The 20,351-nt window shown below is 48.0% G+C and overlaps 1 protein-coding gene across 1 annotated transcript in view; it reads right to left on the reverse strand.

Annotated features, from left to right (window-relative positions):
* Positions 1–20,351, reverse strand: part of LOC105983940 (olfactory guanylyl cyclase GC-D-like) — a 103,897-nt gene that overhangs the window by 7,864 nt on the left and 75,682 nt on the right. The window contains exons 3-14 of the mRNA XM_013013969.1: positions 18,644–18,939; positions 17,159–17,513; positions 14,986–15,070; positions 14,285–14,381; positions 14,068–14,196; positions 12,870–12,950; positions 8,962–9,138; positions 8,614–8,770; positions 8,243–8,392; positions 5,580–5,728; positions 2,872–3,035; positions 760–952 (exon numbers count right to left, since the gene is read on the reverse strand). Coding sequence (XP_012869423.1) covers positions 760–952; positions 2,872–3,035; positions 5,580–5,728; positions 8,243–8,392; positions 8,614–8,770; positions 8,962–9,138; positions 12,870–12,950; positions 14,068–14,196; positions 14,285–14,381; positions 14,986–15,070; positions 17,159–17,513; positions 18,644–18,939 — 2,033 coding nt within the window. The remainder of the gene's footprint in view (positions 1–759; positions 953–2,871; positions 3,036–5,579; positions 5,729–8,242; positions 8,393–8,613; positions 8,771–8,961; positions 9,139–12,869; positions 12,951–14,067; positions 14,197–14,284; positions 14,382–14,985; positions 15,071–17,158; positions 17,514–18,643; positions 18,940–20,351) is intronic.

Below are 20,351 nucleotides of genomic sequence, written 5' to 3' on the forward strand. Positions count from 1 at the left end.
CACCTGTGTGTTCCTCACTGGCAGGGGCTCAGCCTTCCCTGAGAGTCCCTGTATGTGTGGCTGTCATCAACTCTTCTCTACTGGACTGAAAACTCCTTCAGGGTGGGGACCTGAGCTGAATCATGGGCCAGACACAGAGGGCTTGACCATAAGAGTGTTAAAGAGACAGAAAGATGGACAATGAACAAGTGAATACTGTGATCAAGAAGCACACACACACACACAACATGACCACACTGTTCATCCCTCTTTGCATCCACAAGCCAGCAAGGACAGCTTTCTTCCTCACTTTGTGGACTTTGATGGGACTTTTGCTCTGACCCATAGAGTATGTCAGCTATAGCAGTGTGCTCAATCCAAAGTTAGAACCCAAGAGGGCATTGTGTCACTGGCCTCCCCCTCTTGGGGTGTAAACACCCCAAGACTAGCTAGGAGATGAGAGACTGTGTGGGCCAGAAACTGAGTTGATCTAGCCAAGGCTCCCGAGATATGAAGAACCCAGCTCAGGTCACAGAGCCGCCTACCTCAAATACAATTGCCCACCACAAACATGGCTGCTCACAGATATGAGTGAGCCAAGGAGAAACTTCCACCTGACTCTTAGGGTTGTAAAAGATGCTTAGCATTTCACACCACTGGACTGTGGGCTTCTTTGTTACATAGCAATACCTAACTGATACAAAATGGGTGAACAGAAATAAATTTGCTACTTGCAATAATAAAGAGAAAGACCCAAGGCCCCTCACCTGCTATCCTCACCTTATACACGTCATGGCTGCCCAGGATGGCGTCAAACAACGTGTAGAGATCATTGAGTAAACCCACCACCTCGATGGGCTCACTCAGGGCTGAGATCGTGGTGAACCCCACAATGTCGCTGAAGTATATGGTAACCTGGTCAAAGTACTCCGGTTCTACAGTGGCCCCCATTTTCAGAGCTTCAGCTACAGGCCTGAAGGGATGGAAGAGACAAGTAGGGAGACCCTTTATTACAGTTTGGAGGTCTGGACGGGAGGTGTGGGAGGAAGTCCTGAGTGGAGCACAGGGAGATCTGGGTCAGATCTGCTGCTGCGGGAGCTAACATTCTCCTTGTCAGGAGACATGTGACATGGAAGTGCTGTGCCCCTTCCTTGCTCCCAGGGGAAAGCAGAAACTCAACACTGGTGTGCTCAGGACAGTACTTTGCACATAGCACAGGGCCATACGCTGGACAGGGCTGGGTGCTATGGCTCATGCCTGGAATCCTAGCTACTTTGGAAGCAGCAATCAGGGGATCAAGATTTGAGGACAGCTCAAGCATAGAAGTTCTTGACACTTCATCTCAACCAATGACTGTACCAGGTGCCGGTTCCTCACATCTGTAATCCTAGCTACTCAGGAGGCTGACATCAGGAGGCTGTGGATCACGGTTCAAAGTCAGCCTGGGTGGGAAGATCCATGAGACTCTTATCTCCAATTAACTACAAGAAAACCAGAAGTGGCGCTGTGGCTCAAGTGGTAGAGCACTAGCTTTGAGCTGAAGAGCTGAGGGACAGTGCCTGAGCCCAGAGTTCAAGGCACATGACCAACCAAAACACACACACACACACCAAAAAAACTCAACCAATGCCTGGATGTGGCCATGTGTACCTGTTATCCCAGCTTCAAGGAAAGCACAATGTCTGGGTGCTCTGGTACATGGCTGTCATCCCCAGAGACATGGGGAATCACAAGTAGGAGGATCAAAGCCCAGGCTGGCCCAAGCTTAAACCAAGATTCAACCTCAAAAATAACCAGGGCAAGCCAGGTGCCAGTGGCTCGTGCCTGTAATCCTAGTTACTCAACAAACTGAGATCTGAGAATCATGTTTTGAAGCCATCCCAGACAGACAAATTCAAGACTTTTATCTCCAATTAACTAGCAAAAAAATGGATCCGTGGCTCCAGTGGTAGAACTCCAGCCTTAAATACAAGAGGTACTGGCATAAGAAGGAAGGAGGGTATTTGTTTCAGTATTGTGAAGTTGTGTTAAATAGCACTAGCTTTCTATTTGAGAAATCATATATCTACCCTGTGGCACTTGACATTTTAATTGTCTTAAACTTTTTGGTGTACATCTTCTGACCCCTTGAGTGCCACCAGAGACAAAAGGTGTTTGTTTTACATTCATTCCACTTGCATTGTCTCCTGGGATCCTTTTGCAGCGTTAAGTGTGGCTGGGAAATGGACTTGAGAAAATTGGCTTGAATTAAATCATAATCATGTGTGATCCCATCATGAGTTCATTGGAATTTGTGTTGCATGTTAAAGCAATCTTTCCTGTTGTAAATCTTCCTTTTTTAATGTACATATATTTTGAAAAATATGAATAAACATGAAATTTTAAAGGCTAAAAAAAAGAAGGAAGGAGGGAAAGAAGGAAGGAAGAAAGGGAGGGAGGGAAGGAGGGAGAAAGGGGGAGGGGAAGAAAGGAAGGGAAGGGAAAGGAAGAAAGAAGAGAGAAAGCAAAGGCAAAGGGGACTTGGAAGCATGCCTTGTATGGTAGAGTGCCTGCCTAGCAAGTGTGAGGCCCTGAGCCAATTCCTCACCACCAAAAAGAAAGACAGAGAAGGGGCAGGGGGTGGGGGGGGGAGGATGGGAAGGGATGGGAAGGGGAAACAAAGGAGGAGGCTACAATGCTTGATAAGAAATGTACCCATTATCTTGCCCATGTAATTGTAACCCCTCTGTACAGTATTTTCACAATAAAAAAAAAAGAAATGCAAATCAAAAAAAAAAGAGAAGAAAAGAGAGGGTATTAGGTAAATGAACAGCAGTGATTGGATGGAGTCCAGATTCTCTGCTGAGTTCCAGGCCCCTGCTGGAGACCCCTGGCAGCCCCAAGGCCACTCACGGTGGGAGCATCTGTGATAACAGCCTCTCCGTCTTCCGCCTCTCCAGCTCCAGCTCCTCTGTCCTCTCCTGGACCAGGTCCTCCAGGTTCTGGGAGTACTTCTCCAGCATCCTCAGCATGGAGTCAACAACGCTGCTCTTTTTACCTTGGTTGACACTTTTGAACTGGGGATGGAAAAAAAGAATCCCAATTCATCCATGAAGGTCAGCTAGGAATTCTGGGACCACAGGAGCTCAGCAGAGTTCCTGCCTGGAGGAGATGGATGGCAGTGGAAGATATGTAAGAAAGGAAAGATGCAGAGGGCTGGAAGGGAAACAGGGTTAATTCAGTGTGTGAGGCAGGCAAGAAGAGGAGCCTTTGCAAAAGAGCCTTAGTCCAGCAAACCAGCAAACCAGAGCATTACCATTAACAAACAATCTCATTGCAAAGGGCTTCGCAACAACTTACACAGGCACTCCTGTGTAGATAGACAGACAGATACACAGACAGGCAGATGGATGGGTGGGTGAATATGAGAGGTAGATGATCAGTAGATGGACAACTAGAAAGTTTATATGTAATATAGTATATTAATATGTTTATATCTATTTATACTGTATATTTTATTTTTTATTTTTATATATTTATATACTATATTTTTTATTTTAATTATTTTATATATACCTAGAAAGTAAATATATAATATTTACATATTTTGTATAATATATTGCTATTTTGACCCACTAAATAGATAAATCTGTTTAAATCAAAAGAGACAATGCTGGACACTGGTGGCTCATGCTTATAATCCTAACTATTCTGAAGGCTAAGATCTGAGGATCACAGTTCAAAGCCAGCCAGGGCAGAAAAGTCCATGAAACTCTTCTCCCTAATGAACCAGTAAAAACCTGAAAATGGAGCTGTTTCAAGTGGCAGAGCACTAGTCTTGAGCGGAAAAAGCTAAGGGAGAACACTCTGGCCTTGAGTTCACACACACACACACACACACACACACACAGAAAATTAAAGGAAAGATTTTTTTAAGTTAATCCAAGAATGGGGTTTGTTAGAAATTGGTCACTGTTTTAGAGATAAACTTCCTAGCAACAAAACAAACAGGGAAGTACAGATTACACAATCTGCAGAGTGAATCAGGCACCAGAGCTTTAAGCTAACTGCTAAGGCCAATCAAAGACAAGTTCCAGCCTTCCTCTGAGGATTCTGTGTGTTCATAAGTTGCACCTTCAAGGACGACTTTGTCGGAAATGTGGCACCAAGCTTCCTAAGGAGACTTACTAGAACCTTCCCAAAGAACAGCCAGTAGAAGTAGATCAGTGATCGACAAAGTGTGTGTGTGGGGGGGGTCTATTGTTAGCTAAGTCCAGCAGCTGCAATGTATGTGTATTTGTATGCATGATGTGAGTGTGCACATCCAAACTCCACCAATACCACTTCTTTCAAAAAGTCTGCAAGGGACAGAGGGCCAGTGGCTCCAGAAGATCACAGCTCAAAACCAGCCCTAGGCAGAAAAGTCAATGGAATCATATTGCCAAAATAACTAGCAATGCCAAGTGCTGGTGGCTCACACCCAAAATTCAAGCTGCTCTGAAGAATAAGATCCAAAGGATAACAGTTCAATGACAATCCTGAGGAGAATCTCCAAAATAACCAGCAAAAAGTGGGCTAGAGGCATCGTTTAGGTGGTAGAGTAGCAGCTGTGAGCAAGCAAGCTGAGCAAGAACATGAGGATTTGAGTTCAAGCTCCAGGACTAGAACAAAAAGGAAAAAAAAAGTCTGCAAGGCATGAATGTATGTCTAAGGCCAAAGTATGTGTACCTCGTATTGGCCATCAAAATCAGAGACACAAGCTATAATAGTCAGCCAGGGTAGATAAGAGTGGTGCTTAAGATACCAGCAAGGACACTTCTGTGCCAAGAATCCATTTTATAATTGAAGAAACAAATTACTTGTCAGCTGACAGTTGTAACTGCTTTACAACCTGAAGACATTCACATATTAATTTTATCTTCAACCATGCTTAAAGTGATGTTATCATTTGGAATGCTTTTTCCATTGTTCCCCTTAGAGTGCTTTGAAGTACAATTACGGAACCTGCAAATATTTTCTACCTTCCCCATACTCACCTTTTTGTCAGATTGCTTTGGCTTGCACACCCAGGCCTTTAACTTCGAAGGTAGTTCTCTTTCTCCTATCCTTCTTCTCAAAGAACTACTTTGTTTTTGGTGGTGGTACTGGGGTTTGAACTCCAACCCTCCCACTTGCTGGGCAGGTACTCTACCACTTGAACCATGCCCCAGACACCTTTTTGCATTTGTCATTTTTGAGATAAGGTCTTTCTGGATGCCTGGTCCAGCCTAGACCTCACTAAACCTCACCTTGGCAAGCTGTCACTGTGGTGGTCAGGAAGTGAAAGGTGAAAAAGCGAGTTGAAGATGTAGACTGGTCCTAAGGGAGTTGGCATGCTCAGTCAGGCCCAGACCCCAGGACTCATGTGGACTTAACTCGCTCTACCTGCTGCAATCCCAAGACATAATGGAGGACTCCATGGCTCCTCTCATCTGCCCCTCTCCCCTGACTTGGGAAGCGGTGCTGTTTCCATTGCCACTAACATGCCCCCTGGCTGCATGGCATTTCCAGGCTCTAGGCACAGGGTGGCCAGGCATCTGGCCAGGCAAGGTCCATAGATAGGTTCCTCTGGGAATGCTGACCTGGCTGTAGATCTGGTCCAGGCTTGGTCTGTCATCTGGAGCCTCCTCCCAGCACTCCTTCATCAGCCAGATGCACTCAGGGGGTCCATGGTCAGGGGATACTAGTGGCCGGTAGAGAGGTGAGGAAGACACCACCTTCCGGATGATTTCTGCAACAAACCCCAAGGGCTCATGGGAGGGGCTTTGAGGGAGGTTAAGGGAGGCCTAAAGTGGTGTGGATCAGCCCTGAGGATGTTCTAGGTCCCATGGCTGTCTGATGCACATACCTCCCTGCCTTCCCAGGTCTGCCCTACCACATAAGAGCCCTGGAATGGATCTCAGGCCAGAAGCTCCAAGTGCTGGGTTTGAATTCTGGCTCTGTCACCATCTTGCTTTGAGATAGTAGGGAAGATGGTGACCTCTCAGTCTCCCCATCTGTAAATGAGCTCAACATTTTGCCTTCATGAGAGAGGGGTGCTGGGAGGAGGGAATGATGCAAGGCAAGTTGTTCTCCATTGCTGGGGTTCCATTGCCAGCAACACCCGCTGGTGAGCATGAAGCCCTGATTCCCTGGCTTTTGCCACTATCCCTGCCACCTGGTCTGGGGCCACACTCTCAAGACTGCTCCTTCCCATCCCCGCGATGGTCACTCTCACACAATCCCACCATAGCTGTCCCCATCCATCCCTTCTCTATGTAAAGACCACCCAACAAAGCCACTGCCAGGCCCTCAGGTGTTCTCATCTGACTCGATCACTAGCCATCACCAAAGACTCTCCACCCAACAATGGATGGAAATGAGGCCTGCCTCTGGAAGCTGTGGGGGATATGGGAGAGTGCAAAGAGCCTCGAGGCAACTGGGAAGAAAGGCTGGGCACCAAGCGCAGGCCCTGGAAGCAGAGGACCAGTATGGGGCTTCTAAGCTTCATTAGCATTGTGATGGTTTATTTTACCTCTCAATTTCTTCCTCTATAAAGTGCACAGCTAGTATCACCTGCCTGTTGACTCGTGAAGCATAGCAGGTTCACCTACTCTCGTGGGAATGGGAGCCTTGTGGCCGCAGAGGAGAAGCATCTGGATTTCAGTCACCCTTTCATCCCTTCCTTGGCCTTCTTATTGGGATAGCAAAGGAGGCATCACCCCCATGTCAGTGGCTTATGCCTGTATTCCTAGCTACTGAGGAGGCTGAGATCTGAGGATCACAGTTTGAAGCCAACCTGGGTAGGAAAGTCAGTGAGACTCTTATCTCCAAAAATCTACCAAAAAAGTCAGAATTGGTTCTGTGGCTCAGGTGGTGAAGTGCTAGCCTTGAGCAAAAGAAGTTCAGGGACAGGGCTGGGAAGGTGGCTCAGTGGTAGAGCGCTTGCCTTGCATGCTCGAGGCCCTGGGTTCGATTCCTCAGCACCACATAAGCAAAAAGAAAAAAAAAGCCGGAAGTGGTGCTGTGGCTCAAGTGGTTAGAGCACTAGCCTTGAGCTGAAGAGCTGAGGGACAGCGTCCAAGCCCAGAGTTCAGGCCCCACGACTGGACCAAAAAAAAAGAAGTTCAGGGACAGTGCCCAGACCCTGAGTTCAAACTCCTGGAACAGCACCAAAAAAAAAAAAAATAGGGAAATTGAAAGTCTGTAGGAGTACTTCATGTCACCACCATCCAAGTAGAGCTGGTAAAATACAGCCATCAGGACTGGGCCTCATTTTCAGCCTGCTTGCCCAGGGTGTCCAAGGCCTGCAGGCATCAGAACCCCAGGCCATAGGCCCCAGGCTCAGGGAAGCTGCATGTACTCAAAATAAAGAGCATGCAGATGGACTCTCTAACTAATCGCCCACATGCCTACAGCTATCCCTACCCCCCAAACCAGCCAGACAGTTTGGGACAAATAAAGTACAAATCCATTTCAAAGTGTCATTGAGATTTTTGTCATCCATGAACAGGAGAAGTTGAATAGTAGCATGTGAGACTCCAGACTTTTTGACATTAAAATGGATCCTGATGTGTGAGTATCCCCCTGCTATGGGAAACCCAGGCCAGGGACTTGATCCACATCTTTGCCCTTCATTGGAGCTGCTCACTCAGCCCTGTGGACCTGGTGGGCTCTGGGATGAAGTGAGCCAGGATGGTTTCAAGGAATTTTAGGTTAAGAACACCACACTAGAAAGAGAGGACCTCAGTCCAGATCCTAGCCCCCTCCCTCCTGGGAACTCCCTGCCTCTCATGCAGTTAACTCATCTCTGAAGAGGTGGCTCCCACCTTCTGGGGCTGGGGAGGGAGGAGTATAACATATGAACATGCTTTAGAAGCTACAAAGGACCCTATGCACCCAGATCTCGAACTATCATTAGGGGATTCCCCGTTATTCCACTCTTAAAACTACCCAGAATGATGTTTGTAAACAATAAAGGGACTTTGCCAGGTTCTTTGTCTCAAGTAAAAAAGATGTGCACACAGTCACTCTACAAGGCAGGCATTTTGTGCTCCCTATTTTACAGATGAGGAAACTGAGGCTTAGAGCTAAAAGGGCTTCACTCAACATCTTTAGGCAAATCGGAGCTGACCTTTGGCTGATGGCCCACAAACTTTACTTATGGTTCTTTTCAGGCCCAGGTCGAATGGTCGTTACAGAGCTCCCCAGCTACTTGGAGACTCCCGCCAGGGACAGGACAAGCAGGGGGACAAGGACACTGTACCTTCCGCTGAGAGCCCTGAGGAGCTGTAGGGTGGGCCTCGAGTCAGCACCTCCTGCAGGATAATGCCCATGCTGAACACATCCCCTTTGAGGGTGCCTTGCCCGGGCCCCCCAGGCCTCCGCAGCAGCTCAGGAGCCGTCCACAGAAGCTCTGCAATCACAGGGCAAAGCCACGCTGCATCACACTCTGTACCTGAGGAGACCGAGGGGCATCTTCTCCCTTGGCCTGAGGTTCTTCCTGAGCAGAAAAGCCATCCGCTCAAGCTCACCGTACCATACTGAAGATCTGTCCCTCATCCCCTGTTTCACCAACACCAGTTTAAACAGAGGCTTCAGAACCAACTGGCAGCCCCTTGCGCACCCCAAGCTGACCTTCTGGAGCTGGCTGGGGGTAGGGAGACCGCTGAGCCTCTAGGAGTGCTGCGTAACCGTGGTCAGTGACCTTGAGCACGAAACGCCCATCCACCACACAGTTCCGAGACTTGAGACGGCCGTGGGGGAAATGTCGATGATGCAGATACCGCATGCCCTGGGTGGACATAGAGGGGGAGTGTTGGATCTGTGATCTGTGAGAAGGAGCACAGGATTCCCACAGGCATCAAAGGCCTTTCTGCCTCACTTCCTCTTTTGCTGTTCATATTTCAATTAGAGAGTGGAAAAGCTGAGCGTATCTCTCCTCCCTGTCCCATCCATCACCCCTCAGCTCCATGGGAGGCTCACTTGGATCAAATCCAGCAACAGAGATGCCTTGAAGGTCCAGTCCAGCTGCAGGGCCTCGTTCCTCAGCAGGTCTTCCAGGCTGCCCCGAGTACAGTGCTCTAGCACCAGAGCATTGACCCCAGGGGCCACAAAGAAGCCCAGGCAGGTGGCAACGTTCTCATGCCGCATCTCCCGCATCTGCTGGGGCAATGGACACTTTAGCAGCACCCAGGACCCCTTTCCAAGGTCAGTCTTACTAATCTACATTTAGACTAGCAATCATCACAGAAGAGCATCAGAAATAGGTAGATGGGTAGATAAGTGGTGTGTGGATGGGAGGGTCTCCCCATCCATCCATCTGCCCACCACTCACCTACCCATTCATCCATCCACCTACTACCTATCCCCCTCCCACCCATCTGTCCATCTTCTCACTCATCCCTCTGTTCATCAACCCACCAATTCACCACCCATCCAACCATCCATCCATCTACCTACCATTCACCCACCCACCACCCATCCATCTATCTTTCTACTCATCCATCTATTCATCACCTATCCATCCACCCATCCTACTCTTTCATCTTTCCACTTACTCATCCATCCATTCAACTATCCATCCATCCACCTACCACTCATCCATTTTCCACTCATCCCTCTGTTCATCCACCAATCAATATACCACCATCCATCCATCTATTCATGTATGCACTCATTCTCCTGTCCATGTAATGTCAGTTCATCCATCCAACCTTTCATTGACTCACCCACCATTTATTCATCTACGTGCTCACCTATCCCCCATTTGTATATCCATGTATCCATCAGACTGATGGAAGGGTTGGATGGGTGGATAGATAGGTGATGAATAGATGGATGAGTAGAAAGATAGATGGATGAGTGGTGGGTGGATAAATGGTAGGTAGATGGATGGATGGATGGATGTTTGGACAGGTGGTGGATTGGTGGGTTGATGAACAGAGGATGAGTGAGAAGATGGATAGATGGGTGGTAGGGGGACAGATGGTAGGTGGAAGGATGAATGGGTAAGTGGGTGGTGGGCAGATGGATGGATGGTTGAGTGGGAAGATGGATGGTAGAGTAAGTAAACCAAAGGTGGATAGTGGATGGGCTGCATCCACAAAATCAGGTTCTGTCCCATTTCACAAGCTAAGTAACACCACTGACCTAAAAATTTACATTCTGTTTATTTCCATACTTTACATATTTATTTCCATACTTTACATTATCTCCCCAGAGACTGATTGTAAAGAAAGGAAGAGGACCGGGAGGGATCTGGCATTAATAGAATACAGACTCTCCACTGGCTGATCAGCATGCCAGAAAGCTCAAACTCAAACAGGAACATTGGGGTTGTCCAAAGCAGGACAGAGCCTTCCTCATCTGGCACATCCTCCTCACAAAGAAGTCCAATGAAGTAGAAAGAGCTTCAAAACACCCTTCCCCTTCCCTTTCAGACCATGAGCACATTAATAATTGTGAAGAGTTAAGAATGGCCTCAGGTCCTTTGACATTCCTGCCACCAAGAGGAGAACTCTTCCTTCTCCTTGAACATGAGGGCCTCTGGGACCGCTGTGACTAAATACAGTGGAAGTGGCCTGTGTATTCAGACTTAGGAGACCAGCAGCTGCCTTTTCCTGTCTCTTGGAATGCTCTATTGGAGCAATGAGCCATCAGGTAAGAAGTCTTTCTACCCAGAATCACCACAACAGAGATACCAGGGAGAGGTCCTGAGCCTACTAAGTTGAGTTCTATAGGGCCCAGTTTTCCAACTGCCTTGCCAAGATACAGATAGCAAATCATTTCGGCTTTGCACATCTCCATCACAAGTCTTCACCTTGAATATTGTAACACAAAATCAACCATGGGCGATATATAAAGGAAATAGCATGGCTGTGTACCAATAAAACTTTATTTGGAAGTGGCTCTGTGGCTCAAGCGGTAGAGCGCTCGCCTTGAGCTGAAGAGCACAGGGACAGCATCCAAGTCCAGAGTTCAAGCCCCATGACCGACAAAAAAATAAAAATAAAAAAAAAAGCAGGCAGTAAGACAGATTTGGCCAATGGCCATAATTTACCAGCTAACTACCACTGAGTAATTGATGCAAAGCAGAAAATAATTGGTCAGCTGAGCACTGATGAAATTTCTCACCACAAATGTGTAAGTGATAAACTGAGCATTGGTTTAAATCACTGCGTTTTGAGGTATGTTGTTACAAAGCAGTAATCAAGCAAACCAGCACAGTAAAGGTGCTAAGTAGTTCTATAGTTAATCCAAGTAGTCCTCAAATTTCTCTGACCACATACAGGACCTTTTATATTTGTTTGTTTTATAGAATTACTGAGGTTTAAACTCGGGGCCTTATACTTGCTAGGTAGGCTTTCTACAACTTAAGGCACATTCCAAGTCCTTTTTGCTTTAAATATTTTGCCTAGGCCAGCCTGGACTATGATCCTCCTATTTATATCATCTGAGTAGCTAGGACCTACCTCTTTTAAGAAACAATGATGGGGGGGGGAGTGGGGAGGCTGGGAAGGGATGTGAAGGATAAACCAAAGGAGGAGGCTGCAATGTTTGGTAAGAAATGTATGCATTATCCTGCCCATGTAATTGTAACCCCTCTGTACAGTATGTTCACAAATAAAAAATAAATAAATAAATAAAATTAAAAAAATTAAAAAAAGAAACAATGAGATGTACAAGATATTATGTTGAAAATGAACTTCACAACTTGGGGGGGGAGGAGTTGGGGAGGTGAAGAAGGAAAGGATGGTAAGGGAAAAACAAAGGAGGAGGTAACAATGCTTGATAGAAAATGTACTCATTACCTTACTCATGTAACTGTAACCCCTTTGTACAGTATTTTTACAATAAAAAAATTGAAAAGAAAAAGAAAAGAAAAGAAACAATGCTGCCAGGCATCGATGGCTCATGCCTGTAATCCTAGCTACTCAGGAGACTGAGATCTGACGATCGAAGTTCAAAGCCTGCCTGGGCAGGAAAGGCCATGAGACTCTTATCTCAGGTTAACCACCAGAAAAGCCTTCTGCCACTTCTTGGCACTGTGGCTCAAGTGGTAGAACACTAACTTTGAGCTAAAGAGCTGAGGAACAGTGCCCAGGCCCAGAGTTCAAGCCCCATGACCAATAAAAAGAAAGAAAGAAAAAAGAAAAGCAAGCAAGCAAGCTTACATTAGTTGTAGATGCCCCTGGAAATGCTTAGCTTTAGCTCTCATCACTTCACCTCTTTACTTCACACAATAATGATATTGCAAATGACAATAAAAAGTAACTAAAGCAATAGTTGAATATGATGCACCATTTGTTGAAGGCATACTATGAGCCTGTGCTCCCTGCCTTCACAGCTTGCCCAGGCTGCATACTACTGGCTCCATTACACACACAGGTGTTCTATGCAAAAAGGATTCCTTCTAGGATCTTCCTGTCCTCTGTCCTTCATTCCATAGTGCTGTTCAGTTGGTGACAGTCTCAGGTGAAGGTGTGTGTGTGTGTGTGCGTGCATGGCTATTGATGACAAGTCACCAAAAGTTCCCCTAGCGAAAGAACTTCTCTCCTATGAAACTCAGAGCACTGCCTGGCATATAAATGATGCCCAGTAGACAGCAGATAGACACATGGACAGGTAGGTGTGGGGAAGGTGCTGGCTGAAGTTGCTTGGTGATATTGAAGTGCTATATGATGCTACTGCCAGGCCCAGATCATGCTGGGAGGATGACATGGCTTTAGGGAAGCTGGTTGTGAGATGGCAGAGCTGCTGGCAGTGATCACAGGAAAATGGCTCCCCCTCTAAGGCCAGAGCTTCCTCATGGAGTAGGGGTCAATCCAGACCAGGAAGGATTTTCCCAGCAGCGCCTCATCCCAGCCCCTCCATGCCTTCCCCAGACCTACCTTTTTCAGGAGGCTGAGGGAACTTGGGCGCAGCTCAGGGATTGTACCCATTTCCAACTTCTTCAACCACACCCAGTCTCCCTATTTGAGAAAGAATAAGAGTTTACCTACTGCTGATCCCCAGCCTTGGAGAAATTCTTCCCACTTCTATGGGACTCAGTTTCTGTGTTCCAAGCCTGTAGAGTCAGCTCAATGGCTGGTGGAACCGAAGTTCAAATCCTAACTCTACCTTCTTCAACCCTATAACCTGGGACAGTGACTTCTGATCTCTGAATCTCAAGATCCAAATCTGCACAGTGAGAAAGGCAACATTTCCCCTACATGCTGAGGGCTGATGGCGTAGTCTCTAAGAAGCATAGTTTTCCTAGTGTGAGGTCAGCTTACTCTTGCAGGCCCCAGGACACTCCCAAGCCTGTGAGGTTGGCGGGGGTGTGGGCAGGCTCTTTGGCCCTAGGACTCTAGAAGGGGAGTAAGGGAAGGAGGCCCTGGGCTAACTACAGGTTCAGCCCTTTCCTTCCATCTCACTGGTGGATTGGTGCCTAGGCCTCACCTGCAGCATATGGGCTAACGCACAAAAGCAAATAAAACATGCTCTGTGCCTCATTAAAGCTGCTTTTCAGCTGTGGGGGGAAATTAAGAAATTCCTCTGGGACAGACAAGGTGGGTGAGGGGAAGCATCAAGAGTCTCTTGTTAATTCTCATAGAAACAATTAGCTCAGTACATCACCCATGGAAGTCACAGAACATGAGACTCATAGCAGCAGGGAAATCGTGAGCTAGAACTTGCCACTGATAGCATGTAAGAAAGCGCTTTGTTTTCCACAGACTTAAGGTTGTGCTAGTCTCACCTCCATCTTTGCAAGAGGCCAGCTTCTGTCTGGAGGCTGTCCAGGGCTGGATGCTGCCCCTCCCGCTGGGGCCTCAGGGACCAGGGATCTCTTAGGCTTGAGCAGGCAGAGGAAGATGAACCACGCAATACCCAGGCCTCAAGCAACAAGAATTGGTTGTTTCCCCAGGTCAAACTGTGAACCTCTTCCAATGGAGCTGGGAGCTCTGACTCCCATTACCCACCCTTCCTCAACTTGCATGGGGCCCAGGAAAACCCCTGCTCCTAGGCAGGAGGCTGTTTTCTCCCTCTGAGACAGGAAAGTGCCTACTGTTCCCCAAGCATAGTCTGAGGGGTGGCAGATGCTCTCACCTGGTACAGGGCCACACTGGTAGGTTCTGGGGGCACTGGTAGACTCCTTGCTGACCCTTGGACCATCAATCTCAGGCTTTCACCTTCTGCTGCACTTTGGGATTCACTTCCACTGTCCACATGCAGCCTCTGTTGGAGGGGTGCGTCAGGTGGGGTCAAGAGCCTAGACCTGGCGTCTTCCATTGCCAGCCCATCCAGCCCTGCCTTGCCTACCTACTCTTTGGCTCGGGGGCTGATGGAGAAAGGTGAGCTCCTGGGCTGTCAGCAGGATCTGCTGGGGACCCCGAATCAACCACAGCTGCTGGATACCCAATCTGCAGGTAAGAGGACAATGGGAGAGGGTTGCAAAGTTCTCCTCCAGCCCAGCCCAGTCCCCAGAGCTGCCTGTAACTTACAGCCCTCTCCTATTTGCTTTCCTTCTCATTGCTACTTCTCACAGTCTCAGATGCTCTGTGCCCATGGGTCCCTCAGCCTCAGCTTCAAGTCTGCAGCTTCCCTGGCCTGGAACACTTGATCATTAGCCTTGTTGTTCCCAAGGCCTCGTGGGATAGCCATGAAGAATTGGGGAACATCTGGATTCAAAGCACAGAGGAATCTCTGTCCTAGGGAGAATTGTTCTGGAAGCTGCAGGGCCTGTGTGCATGGTCCTGGACAATCCCTCATTGTATAGGTGTGGGGTCTGACGCTCAAAGGATAGAGCCTCAGCCCGCATCTCCTGATTCTGCCTTGGGTCTCCCACAGACCTTCTCAGGAAGCAGCTGGGGCTTCAATGCACTCTGATCACCACCAGGATGGAAAGGAGTATACAGACCCTGAGGTCCAGGAGGTAGATTTTGAGATGGTCCCTGCAGATTGCTGAGGGAGACCATGTAGAGCACAGGCCCAGAACGCCGGAGCAGGCTCCGCAGACAGTCTCACCTGATGAAGTAAGCAAGGACCCCGCCAACCAGCACCAGGACACAGACCAGCGCCACAGTGAAGAGGCTGCCCCGGGGCTGCATACCTGTAGGAAGCAGGGACAATGGGAGTCAGAGCAGTCCGCAGCAGGGCTGAGCCACCATCCTAAGCATGTCCCCAAAGCCCCTGTTCTCCGGTCTCCCAATCAATTAAATTCATTCTGAGTTTAGAGTCTGAGTTAGAATCCACATGGCCATTATTGGATCACTGAAGGAATCAAATTACCAGGCTAGACTCCTGCCCAGGCTTACCCACCCATGGGTAATTCTCCAAGAGTCTTGTCCAGTCCCCTTGCCTTTACCCTTCTGTCTTCTGCTATCCATGAGTTCCATTAGAGGTACAGGTGGTGAGCCTGAGATTTATCTGCCTGTGTCTCCTCAGTGCTTAGCATGAAGTTCGTAAAGTGTTTGCTGACTGGTCTGCTAAATGAATTGTGTAATGCTTGGGAGTGGGTGACATCTGTGAGACATGCCAAATGAAGGTAGAGTTGGTAAGGGTTCCCTCTGGGCTCCGTGATTCTTGCTATGAGTTTCTGATCACACTGTATGCTGTGGTCTCTAGCTGTCCTTTGCTGTGCCACAGATTGAAGACCTCAGAGGTGGGGTCTGAGTTGGTCTTCAAGAATATAAGTTACAAGCACTAGTGGCTCACACCTGTAATCTAGCTACTCAGGAGGCTGAGACCTGGAGGATCACAGTTCCAAACCACCCAAGGGAGAAGAGTTCAATAGAATACATCTACTATTAACCTGCCAAAAGCTGGTCTAGAGGCACAGCTCAAGTGGTTGAGAGTCACCCATAAGCAAGGAAGTCCAGTGAGATTGTGAGACCTTGACTTCAAGCCCTAGTATCAGGACACACACACACACACACACACACACACACACACACACACACACACACACACACACTAGCCCATAAGGCTGGAGAGATACTATTCCATTCTCTTCTATACTCTGGTACTGAACAAGTACCTAGGCAGGAAAAAACAAAAACAAGCGGAGGCTTTGTGACCCTCCTACAGAGGCTTCTTCGAGCTCACTTCAAGTCTAGGAGGCAGATAGCTGTGGCCCTGCTCAGCACAGCACACACTCTAGAAACTCTGTGACCACCAAGGATGGAGCCCCAACTTAATCACAGAGCTGGTCTTGAAGGACAAAGCAAGGTTTGAGAGGGTGGAGGGAGGGGAAGAGCAGCCCAATGAGACAAAGTGCAAAACCAAGGGCAAGGTGGCATGTGTTCAGAGAGATGCAAGAGTAGCCATGGCCTTGGAGATGCTGAGAGAGCAGGCTGAGAGGCCAGGGTAGAAGGTTCAGCAGGGCAGTGATACACACAAGCCTGGTCAAACCTGAGCTTCCCCCTAGTGGCAGAAGGGTGACTGGATGACTGGATGTACATTAGGAAAGGTGGGGAGGGGGGGTACCAGGTGGGAGAGGGGTACGGGGGGGGGAGACATCTGTTCATATACATCTGCGTGCACTTTCCTATCTATCTAGGTACCTGTACAGCAGTAGATTACACCTGGAGATGGATGAATTGCAGGTGTGATACCATTCTGATCTCATACTCCCCAGTGTTCATGAAGAAAAACAAAAGCTTGTGCTTGGCCCCAGCAGACTTTAGCTCAGCAAGAGCTCTGCCACTGGCTCCCTCTGTGACTTTGGGCAAGTCATTAATTCTTTCTGTGGTTCTCCTCTGGTGGCCAGGTGGATAATGAGCTCATCAGAAGGCTATCATGTATTTTAGAAGGCCCGAAAGACAAGAATGTCTCTGTAAATGCTTGAGCCCTGCTCATCTGAAGCATCCTACCTGTTGGTTCTGTTTTCTCATAGTCAGGTCCCTTCTTTGTACCTGTTCCCAATACCCACATAAGACTGTCCATAAGCAGAACTGTAATGAGGTGGTAGATATATACAGATGAATAGATAGATGGGTGGGTGAATGGTTGGATAGATGGTAAGTAGGGTTAAACAATTGACAGTAGATGAGTAAAAGGGTGGGTGGGTGAATGGATTGATGGTAGATGAATAAAAGGATGGATGGACAGATGGGTGGCTGTGTGTAGATGAGGAGATGGAAGGGTAGATAAATGGATGACAGGATAGCAAAGGGTGGATGCAATGAATGATGATTACCTCTCATGCACAGTGTCTTGCGATCGAACCAGCAGCTGGAATCCTGGGCTGGAGGGACTCCTCCTGGGAAGTGTATGGTTCTGCTCAGGGGCTGTACTTGCCAGGTGCCTGTGTCCAGAAGGTGGGTGGGGACCAGCTGGTTCCCTTGACCATCTGTGTCCAAGATTACATAGTGGGCTAGCCTCCTGCCCTTCTCATCTGTCCGGATCCTCTGGCCAAACCCAGCCACCTCAAGAGCTCCTATGTGATCCCCTAAGAAAGCTCCTGAGAACCAGGTTCCATGGCTCTCAGAGTGGTTCAAGACATGAGCCAGCAGGACAACAGCATCATAGATGGTTCCAAAGAGTGGGGACACCTACGGAAGAGAATTCCATAACTCATGGTACAAGATCCCAGACATCGCTGGGTCCCAGTCTCCATGTCAATAGCAGTTGCTGAGATTTATCATTCTCTCTCCTGACATACACTGCTCCAGGCTTCATTTAGCAGCTTCACAGTCTCTGCAGCGATCACCACCATGACCACCACTAACGCTGAAACCTTCTAAAGCCCTTGCTCTAGCAAATTCTACCTCACTACTCTTCATTAGAAGCACCTTGGTCACTCAGGGATTGGGTCAATGCTGCCTGGCCTATTCTGTCTCATGAGGCTGCATACCCCATCTGGCCTCTTGTTTACTTGATCCTCGTCTACTTTCTTGGCAGATAGTGGCACTGCCACTATTTGAACTTGGTTGTCTTGTTACTTGTTTTCTGTGTCTATCCAACAGAAAGAAGCTCCTTGAAGGTCACGTCTGACTTGTTTATCTCAGGGTCCTTGATCCCTGAACCAATGGCATGTGAGAAACTCAATCTACATTTTCTTAGATAAATGGCTGATGAATTTGTCAGCATCCATACTCCTGTCTCCACTTTCAGCCACTGCTGTCTTATTATCACTTAAGAAGCAGACATCCCCAGAGATACTGGAGATACAGGAGTAAAGCTGAGTCCTAGAGTCTACACCAAGCTAGCAGCCACATCCTCCACAGTGAGTGCTCTTTGAAGTCACAACCAAAACCAGAAAAAATCTCCCTCCCCATCCCACCCCAACACATTCCTAACACTTTCTTCTGACCTTCACAACTTGCTAGAGAGGTGCTAACTGGGAGATAAGGGATGTTGCAACAGAAAGAGCAGTAGGACCAGTAATGAGGGAAGGAACTGGAATGCTGGGTAGATAACTGCAAATGAGGCACAAGAAAACTGGCCAGAAGGCGAAGAATATGACAGACAGACAAATGGACAGACAGACAGATGGACAGACAGACAGATGGATGGACAGACAGACTGAGTGAGTGACTGACTGACTACACTTAAGGGCTAGGCAGCAGACACTTGTACCCACTGTAGATTGATCACTAGCCAGGAAAGACCTGAAGCAGCTGAGACACATACCTGCACAGGGCCCCACCCTCCGTGGCATCTGAGACTCTGACACACTTACCTGGCTACGCTCCAGGTGGGCAGCTGCGTCTGCCCCTGCCTTGGTGGTGGCAAAGGCCTTGTCTTCAGGGCTGGACTCCAAGCTGATAGTGAGCACTGCATCATAAGCCTCCCGCAGGGGCTGGCTGTCACCCAGGGCGGGGTAGGAGCGGTTTCGGTAGGGCAGTGCAAAGTGCAGCGTGTCGTAGGGCAGGAAGGCCAGCCTCCCATCCACCAAGCCCTGAGCCCATGCGTGGCTCAGCAGGGCTCTCTGCTCAGAGCCTCCCAGCAGCACTGAATGCATGCAAAGCACCACAACTGGGGGTGGAAAAGGTGGGGTTACCTTTGCAGGCCCAGCCCCATTGAGGTCGAATCTGAAGCCCAGAGTCCTGTGGCCCTGAAGAACTGTTCAGAACTCTGTGGCCATAACCACCCCACATCCCTGCCCCACCTCCTCCAGCCATTTGGATAATGGTAGAATTTATTCTGACTCTATTTGCTGTGACAGGCCACTGAATCCTGGCTTCAATCTAGTGACTCCCTCTCCCCTCCAGCCAAGGATGGGCTTGGCCTACCTACCATTCCCCTCCCAACATGACCATCCAAAAATGTTGTCCAACTCCCATTTGCCTTAACCCATTGACCGTGGCCATTGCTAATATTCAGTGTTACAACAGGGCTAAGAAAAGTATTTGTAAGCCGGACACCAATGGCTCATGCCTATAATCCTAGCTTACTCAAGAGGCTAAGATCTGAGGATCTCAGTTTGAAGCCAACCCAGGCAGGAAAATCTGTGAGACTTTTTATCTTCAATAAACTACTCAGAAAAAAAGCCAGAAGTGGTGCTGTGGCTCAAGTGATAGAGTGCTAGCCTTGAGTAAAAAGAAGCTCAGGGACAGGGCCTATGCCTTGAGTTCAAGCCCCAAGACTGGCCAAAAAAAAAAAAAAGGAAAATAAGAAAGAAGGAAGGAAGAAAGGAAAGAATAGGAAAAGAAAAAGAAAGAAATGTATTTGTCATGGTCTTTCCTTTTCAGAAAGAGAAACTGAGGCACTACGAGGTTATATTCACTAAGGTGGTTCACTAAGGTGGTAGAGCCAAAGTTTGAATCCATGGTTGAATCTCAGATTACCATCCTTTAATTGTGTGTATGTGTGTGTACCTGCACGTGCATGCGTGCTGGTACTGGACCTTGAACTCAGGGCCTGGTGCTATCCCTTAGCACTCTACTCCCTTAGCCACAACTCCGCTTTTTGATGGTTTTAATTGGAGATAAGGGCCTCATGGACTATCCTGCCCACTGGGCTAGTTCTAAACCATGAACCTCAGATCCCCAAATCTATTGTCTTCTCTGTGGCTCTTCCTATTCTTCACATTTCACCTAAAGGTACTCATATACATGATCCCTTGTGTCTGGCCTTTTACTTGAAGTTTTCCAGGTCCTTCCTTCTTTGTTGAAATGTCAGTACTTCATTCCATTTACAGTTGCATATTATTCCACAGAATGATTGATAACATTTTGCTTATTCATTCATCATCACCTTGTAACCTTAACTGTGGCCCTGGCTGGCTGGCTGGCTCAAGGTCTAAGCAGATAGAAACAGCCTGTTATGGTTTGGAGAAGTGTTTTCCACCTCCGCAAAAAAAAAAAAAACAACACTGTGAATGATTAGACCACAAGGGTTCTGACTCCATCAATGGATTATTAGCCTACCAATGGAGGATTTCAACT

The sequence above is a fragment of the Dipodomys ordii genome, unplaced genomic scaffold (genome assembly GCF_000151885.1).
Source record: "Dipodomys ordii isolate 6190 unplaced genomic scaffold, Dord_2.0 Scaffold22, whole genome shotgun sequence".
NCBI classification, from domain to species: Eukaryota; Metazoa; Chordata; class Mammalia; order Rodentia; family Heteromyidae; genus Dipodomys; species Dipodomys ordii.